The sequence below is a fragment of the Siphateles boraxobius genome, unplaced genomic scaffold (genome assembly GCF_051911475.1).
Source record: "Siphateles boraxobius isolate OS27281-9 unplaced genomic scaffold, OSU_SipBor_1 1, whole genome shotgun sequence".
NCBI classification, from domain to species: Eukaryota; Metazoa; Chordata; class Actinopteri; order Cypriniformes; family Leuciscidae; genus Siphateles; species Siphateles boraxobius.
This window is the reverse complement of record NW_027508699.1, coordinates 25,150,539-25,158,927: the sequence shown is the minus strand read 5'-3', so window position 1 is coordinate 25,158,927 and position 8,389 is coordinate 25,150,539. Positions and strand designations below refer to the sequence as shown.

General features: G+C 38.4%; 1 protein-coding gene across 2 annotated transcripts; it reads left to right on the top strand.

Moving 5' to 3' along the window:
• Positions 1–220: 220 nt before the first annotated feature.
• Positions 221–7,623, top strand: abcf2a (ATP-binding cassette, sub-family F (GCN20), member 2a). Of its 2 annotated transcripts, none has more exons than XM_077230637.1 (15): positions 221–325; positions 1,249–1,432; positions 2,018–2,230; positions 2,344–2,526; positions 4,261–4,432; positions 4,666–4,761; positions 5,275–5,377; positions 5,472–5,567; positions 5,681–5,800; positions 5,905–5,994; positions 6,089–6,199; positions 6,317–6,379; positions 6,559–6,687; positions 6,778–6,981; positions 7,100–7,623. In XM_077230637.1, the coding sequence occupies exons 2-15, from the start codon at positions 1,288–1,290 to the stop codon at positions 7,214–7,216; spliced, it is 1,842 nt and encodes a 613-aa protein (XP_077086752.1). In that variant the 5' UTR covers positions 221–325; positions 1,249–1,287; the 3' UTR covers positions 7,217–7,623. The 2 variants fall into 2 exon arrangements, with proteins under 2 accessions (XP_077086752.1, XP_077086757.1); XM_077230642.1 differs by having other exon boundaries at positions 258–325; positions 1,616–2,230.
• The last annotated feature ends 766 nt before the right edge of the window (positions 7,624–8,389 follow it).

Here is an 8,389-nt window from a genome sequence, read left to right as displayed (position 1 = left end):
ACCTTGTAATTGTCCGTTCTGTATGATTCACATTAACTGCTATTTGAACATATTACTAATTTTATTTCATTTTGTGTGACTCAACTCAACCGGGAAACAAGACAGGCCCAGAGATTACGAGTGAGTTATTCTACAAGAAAAATGCTATCAGAGAGCGGCTTTGCTGTTATGCAAAGAAGTGGGTGGAGATTTATTATGCATTGGCATCTGATTGGCTGTCGTGCCGGTATTGGTGACACGCGCCTCACACCGCTTGTAGCGCGGTTCATGAGATGAGACCGCTTCTCCGGTGCTGCTAGTAGCGCTTCGTCAGGAATAGATCTAGGTAAGATTAAGGCCTACTTTAACAAAAGATCGTTATTTACTCGTGATAGTTCTCTATCTATGTGATTCCTACAAAAAATATACCTCATTTACTAATTTAGTTTTGTTGTCCGGACATCTTTCGGATTAACAGGCTAGTTTTACCGGCTGTTAGCACGCAGGCTAGCTCGTGGGGACAAGAGAGTCGCGTGCGCCCCTCGGCCAGTTTATAACATTGTTTTTCGCTTGATGCCTCTGTTACAAATGTTATCTAATTTTTTTAAATATAGACTGTAGTTGTTCTATGTTCAGGGTGTAAGATTTTCTCGTGATCTGGGACACACCGTTATGGCTAGTGTTAGCATGGTTGGTCAAGTGGCACATTGGTTGGGCCTTTAGAGTTAACGTTAACCTACACGTTTTTCCTCTTGAGAGCAGCAGCGATGGTATGTCGTTATATCATCGGTCATTTGTGCTTTCCGAACTCATCACGATATCGTTCGTGTAATAGGTTATTTTCTGTGCCGGTATCACTTTATCATTGCCTTTATAAGCCTAGACTGCGTCAGGGAAAAGTACTGGCCGACTGTATTCCACGTGAGCCGAGCCGAACCACTGCCCTCTGCTGCCTGAAACTTGGTTTGTTAAAACGAGACCTTTTTACTTTTCTTGAAAAACATACAGAGAATACATGTTTATGATATATACAACCTTGTATACAATATACAAAATTTATTAACAATTATGTTCAATGTCATCGGAATACAAGTGAGAAAAGAGGAGTTTTATTGGAGAAAATATGCGTAAGTGACTAACGTTACGTTAATCGACTGTCGATTGAACCGGAAGTCGTTTGGGAACAGTGTGTACTTTGTGATGTTTTTTTTCTTTAGTCCTAGTAGAGCATCTTAACCTCCAACTAATCTTTTTGTATCTTTCCCTCAGATTTTCAGAAGTGCTCTTTTCCTGTGATCTGCAGCTAAAATGCCATCTGATTTAGCAAAAAAGAAGGCGGCAAAGAAAAAAGAAGCAGCCAAAGCTCGCCAACGTACAAAGAAACCAGAGGATGGAGTGGATGGTGATGAAGAGAAACCTGAGGACCAGGAGAACGGAGCAGCTGAGTTCAATGGTAAGAAGAGCCATTGAAAGACCGTTCTAAGGCCTGTTCACACCAAGATGAATATTTGCTGTAATAATTGTCTCTGCACTCTTGAATTTGGTGTAATTTGATAAACCTTAAAGAACTTTTTGAAAACTATTAATAATGCTTGGCTTTCTTCAGTCACATTTACTGTTGAACAAATTTTTGCAGGCAAAATCCCATTTTATTAATTAGTAATCCATGCTGTTGGGAATTTCGTTGGAGGGAGAAAAGTTTTCCACCGGTTGAGTCCATGAACTTTTGCCAAAAAATTGCTTATGTGACTACACCTTTACGAGGATATTTCTGCTTTTCTATAATTGCCACCTATGGTAAGAGGGGGACTTTGAATTTGTTCTTCCGTCTTTTACACATTGATTTGAACTGATACCGCTTGGGAATATTGGACTGAATTTTCATGTTGAACATTTGTGTTTGTGTAACCATGCCTTTAAACTTTTGTAAATCCGAGTTTCCCCCACCATTGGCCCACTGAGTGTTTCAAAACTTAAAATTTTTTGCTTCCTCCTTGAAATCCATTTGAATAATTTTGTTTTTCTCTCTTTATCTTAGGGGTTGCCAGTTTGACGAAGGAGCTGGATGAGTTTGAGCTGAAGAAAACTGAGGCACGTGCAGTGACTGGCGTGTTGGCATCTCATCCCAACAGCACTGATGTGCACATCAGCAGCTTGTCTCTCACCTTTCACGGACAGGAGCTGCTCAGTGACACTAGTTTGGAGCTCAACTCTGGCCGCCGATATGGCCTTATCGGACTCAATGGAACTGGTAAATGTAGAATCTGTTCATGTTGGGCTAATAAATCTCCACTTGATGGCTTTAGAAGTGATTTCAATTTACATGCTGATAAATAACTGATTTGCATTTAAACTTTTGTGTAGGTAAATCAATGCTGCTGTCAGCAATTGGCCACAGGGAGGTGCCGATTCCAGAGCACATAGATATCTATCACCTGACCCGTGAGATGGCACCAAGTGAGAAGACCGCTCTGCAGTGTGTGATGGAGGTAGATGAGGCGAGGATCCAGCTGGAGAGAGAGGCTGAACGACTAGCTCATGAGGACTGTGAGTTTCAACAACTTATCAAATGCACACGGAGTAGTTTAAAAGGAATAGTTCACCTGGAAATGAAAATGGGCATTTACTTTTTCAAAACGGTCAACTTTTTTCAACATCTATTGTTTGATCCCAAGATGCGTGAGAACCAATGAGGGTAAATATGTTATGAGAATATATATATATATATATTAAGGCTGAGCAATTTTATCGATTCTGCGATATAAATCGATATTTTTTTTCCCAAGAAAGTATCGCTTTTATTAAGCCGCGAGTATCGATACATAAGTCCCATTCAAATCGCCCGTGTTTACCCCTATTCGCTTTAAAGCTCGGTCGTTTTCGGTTCTGCTGTCGGTAGCCTACTGGAGAAAATAGAAAATACACGTAGGCTACTATTTATTATTGATATAAAGACGTAATCTTGAACATGTTTATCTCGCCAGCCAGTTCTATATATAATAATATTTAACCTATAGTTATAACTATTAATATAACAATAATAGTCTGTGATGCAATTTTGCTATTCGCAGTCCAGAAGAGAACGAGTGATCTCTCACGCGGAGCCACAGCGCGCGTGCACGACACGGCAGCCCTGCTCAATGACTGACAATGAGGACAGAACTAAACATTCAAACGTGGTTACACTTTAGATCTGGGATTTTATTTTAGATTTCGGCTTTCAGAGATTATAAAAAGAAGTTATTTGAGATGAAACCAAACTAACTGCATTATGTCTAGAGCAAATTCCTTCCCTTCACAACGATGCGCTGTAATTTCTTCCTAAAACCCAAACGTACCGTCAGAATCAGCACGATCTGTGATTGTTGTAAAATGCAGTCTCTACTGTTGCTAAATTGCGGACACGTTTAATCATTAAAAGAGCTATTAAAAGCACAAACATCTGCGCAAGAGTTGTTCACAAGGCGACGCGCTCCGATATGGACTGCAACGAGACAAGAAAAGTATAGGCTACTTAACTTTGGGCTTCATGTGCGCATCTAAACTATCAAATATACATAATAATATAAAAATGACCAGCTCTGAGATTCCCTTCAACAGTTTGTCTTAAATGGACTTAAATAGTTAGGAGAAAATGATGGTGCATCAGTCACCTATTAGATCTGCACTCGGTCTTAAAGGGGCAGCATCTAATAAACCTGCTGACGATTGAGCCATTAATGTGAATCAAACAACAAAAGGCAGAGAAAATCACTCGCAGCTCTTGAATGAATAACTTAAACTTGTCCAGTCAGAGACATATATTGTGTGAATCAAGTTTTCAGTTCAAATAATTCAATCCAAGTAAATGGAACACTCACAAGATGTCACCAAAATCACTCTGTCCCCTTTAAATCTTTCAGAAAAGGATGTAAGTGTATCGAATTATATCGTATCGTTAGCTGAATATCGTGATGTATATCGTATCGTGAGCTGAATATCGTGTATCGTATTGTGAGATTAGTGTATCGCTACAGCCCTAAAATATATATATATATGTATGTGAACATTTTTCAAATAATCTAATAATTGGTCAGGTCAATGCAGCTTCCCACGTTTTCATAGGAACTGTTTTTGTAACAGCTTCCTTTCCTAGGCGTGGTATATTGAATATCTCAGTTGGAGAAGACTCCTTAATTCTGCACTGTGTTTAAGGAATCTCCTTGAGGAACACTTTTGTGTTTATTATGCTTATTTGAATGTTTGTGAATTTAATTTAACTTTAAATTTGTAAAATTTTAGCTGAATGCGAGAAGCTGATGGAGCTGTATGAGCGTTTGGAGGAACTGGATGCTGATAAAGCAGAGATGAGGGCCTCGCGGATCCTCCACGGTCTGGGCTTCACTGCTGCCATGCAGCAGAAGAAACTCAAAGACTTCAGCGGTGGCTGGAGGATGCGTGTTGCTCTTGCTCGGTGAGTCTTTAGAATCTCTTTCCGAAGTTCAAAGCTCCTGGGAGATGATGTAATAAAAGGCCGAATGATAGCACAGTTGCTTTGTGCTAACTGTGCGATGACAAAAACTGTCCGAAGCGAATTTTCTGATCCCTTTAGCTCTTTCAATGAATGCATTTGCATATCTTTCAACAATCTTCATAGTCTTTGTTCATTCATGGTGTTTTTTTTTGTTTTGTTTTTTTAATCTTCAGGGCACTGTTCCTCAAGCCTTTCATGTTGCTATTGGATGAGCCAACGAACCACCTGGACTTGGATGCATGTGTGTGGCTGGAGGAAGAGCTCAGCCAGTAAGTCTTTATTTTTAAACCAAAGGCTGTGAGAGAATATTAAATCAAATGGTTTTTATTTCGATTTTTTGTTTCTTTACTATGGGTTGTTTCTGATGACATGATGTAAACAAAAGGCCGAATTGTAGCTCTTCCATCAAGCAGTTTGTTCTTGTAATGGGTAGAGCTTTGACAAAAACTAGACCGAAGCGTTTAGCTGATCTGTCAGTGCAACCCAGATGCAGTTTTGTTTTGGATGATATTACGGTAACACTTTATTTTACTGTGTCCTTGTTACACGTTATATTTACTTGCTGTAGTAATAACAAATGATGCATAATTACAAGCAGCTAATCCTAACTCTATAGTAAATTCATGTTATTTAATAAAACTCATTACTTAACTGTTTAAATGCACTGTAATGGACACCTTGTCATAAAGTGTAACCGTTACATTACAAAATGCATTGTTCTGTTATTGTTGCAAACACCATGCTGAGAGCTGTATGATCAAGTTTTTCTTTTTCCCTGACAGGTTTAAAAGAATTCTGGTTTTAATATCCCATTCCCAGGACTTCCTCAATGGCGTCTGTACCAACATTATTCACCTGCACCAGCGCAAGCTTAAATACTACACGGTAAAGAGACTAATTCTTTCCCCCGTAAAGCTGTTTTCCTATAATTGCAAATGTGCAATTTCATTTATTTTATCATTCATCCTCTTGTGTAAAGGGTAATTATGACCAGTATATAAAGACCAGAGAGGAACTGGAGGAGAATCAGATGAAGCGGTTTAACTGGGAGCAGGACCAGATAACTCACATGAAGGTAAATGATTTCTACATGTACCTTTTGTAAATATTAAAATCTTCTATACCCTTTTCTAATTGCTCAGCTTGTAATTGATGTGGTTATTTAAATGTTTTCCTGTTGATCCGCAGAACTACATTGCTCGGTTTGGTCACGGATCTGCCAAGCTGGCAAGACAAGCTCAGAGTAAAGAGAAGACGCTACAGAAGATGGTCGCCTCTGGTCTTACTGAGCGTGTTGTGAATGACAAGGTGAGAAAAGAGCTTTCTGTCTTGATCTTGATCCGTCATTTGCCTTTTTAATGCTTTTAGTCAGTAGTAGAAATTACTTATTCTTTTTCTTTTCTTTTTTTCAGACTCTGTCATTTTATTTTCCTCCCTGCGGGAAGATCCCCCCTCCTGTCATTATGGTTCAGAATGTCAGCTTTAGGTATTCGGATAATACGGTATGCAGAACCATCTAATCAATATAACACGCATTTCTTTTGTTGCATCCTTCTCTGGATTGAGGTTCTCGTATGTCGTCTTTGTATTTTATAGCCGCATATTTATAATAACCTGGAGTTTGGAATTGACTTGGACACACGGGTGGCCCTTGTAGGGCCCAATGGGGCTGGCAAATCTACTTTGCTGAAGCTCCTTGCTGGAGAGGTACGGAATATTTTAACTTAAAAGTATAAACCTAAAATCATACCAAGGGTTGCATGCATTTTATGTGGTTTGGAATCTTTAGTATCGTGGTTTGTAAGGCATCATATCATCTTTCAGCTCCTGCCTTCAGACGGTATGATTAGAAAACACTCCCATGTGAAGATTGGGCGATACCATCAGGTCTGTTCAGACCATTTGTCATGACATTTTTATATAATAGTAGTTGATGATAAAAAATAGTGAAAATGTTGGCATATATTTTAATAAATTATTATTAAATTCTGCCACATAATTAGTTCTCTGGCACTAGGCTGATTTTTAATAGTATTCCACTTGCGGGGTTTTTTTTTTTTCTATAGCATCTAACAGAGCAATTGGAGCTTGACCTTTCACCTCTGGAATACATGATGAAGTGTTACCCTGAAATTAAGGAGAAGGAAGAGATGAGGAAAATCATTGGCCGCTATGGACTCACTGGCAAACAGCAGGTAGTGTTTTTTGGTTTGGTTTTTTTGGACTGACTTTGATTTTTAATCTGTGAAGCCCAGACTTTATTTTTTATTTATTTATTAAACTAGGTGAGCCCCATTAGGAATCTGTCTGATGGGCAGAAGTGTCGTGTCTGTTTTGCCTGGCTGGCCTGGCAGACTCCCCACATGCTCTTTCTTGATGAGCCGACCAATCACCTTGACATTGAAACCATTGATGCTCTGGCTGAGGCGATCAACGAATTTGAGGGTGGAATGATGCTGGTTAGCCACGACTTCAGGCTTATTCAGCAGGTAATGTGAAGCTTTTGGTTAAGTTTTTGCCCAAAACATCATGTCATTAATGTTTTCTTTGTCAAGCTAATGCATTTGATTTATTACATTTTAATAATATTGTTTTGTTTTCTTGCAGGTGGCTCAGGAGATCTGGGTTTGTGAAAAGCAGACCATCACGAAATGGAGCAGGGATATTCTGGCTTACAAGGAACATCTGAAATCAAAAATCGATAAACAGTCGCATGATTTATAGCCAGTTGAGCCCCCCCCCCCCCCCCCCCCCCCCCTCATAGATGACCGTTCCACCTTCCAACATCTCTGCCACCCAGACTTTTGCCCTCCAGGAAAAATACAAGCATGCTTGTTAGACCTGAGTCAGTTACTGGGGTTGCAAGGAGAATTCAGTCATGTTTTCTTTATTGTGTGTTAACATCAGACTATTTGGACTTTACTTTCGAAAAACCTATTAAAAACCATGGTTGTGCACTTAAAAAACATTTTTATTTTTATTAGTGGAGGGCAGGTCTACAGGACAAAGACTGTAGTATGAACAATAAAGTAAACTTCAAGGACTCTTCATGAGTTTTTTTTATTGTATCAAATATTGTTTGAAGCTGTATTTGCCATAAAGATGTCTAATTAAAAAAAAGCGTCCATTAATTGATTTGGCTTGTGCATTTTCTCTGGTTTCTGTCTTTGTACACTTTGTACAGATTTCTAACAGCAGAGAACCTACGGTTCTGTGTCTACCTGGTTGAAATATGCCTCTGTACCTTTGCAATCTAATTCAGATTAATAAATGTACAAAAATCTTTATTCAGAGAGAAAATGTATATATAAATAATTCACACCTACTTGTTATCTTTTCTCTTCTCTAATACTATTAATAAATTTACAATTTGTGTTTGTAAAGGCTTGGCTATACTTGTGAGGGTCAAATGTATGGAAGCCCACATTCCCGCCACATAAGGAAAAAAAATCGAGCATAAAAAGTCATAATTACGAGATAAAATTGAGAGAGAGAGAGAAATCGAAATTATGACTTTAACCCTTTTCCTCACTAACAGAAATAATGTGGCAACTGACTAGTGAGGACATTTTACTGGTACTCCCCATTAGTTAAAAAGGCTTTTGCTATGGTTATATGTCTCTACACTGAGTAGCATTTTTTTCAGTGGTAGATTAATTCAATGTAATTTATTCTTTTTTTCTTTCTTTTTTTTACAAAAAATACTAAGAGGCATTGTTTCTTTCCTGGGAATTTACATGTATGGATAAATGTAATGTTAAAAAATTGTCTATATATTTATTCGCTTTGTCTTATTCACATCTTTATTTTCTATTTTACTATCTGTATACTGTTGTTGTTGTTGTCTCTGTGAACTGGAAGCTTTTTCTTTCACCAAAACAAATTCCTTGTGTATGC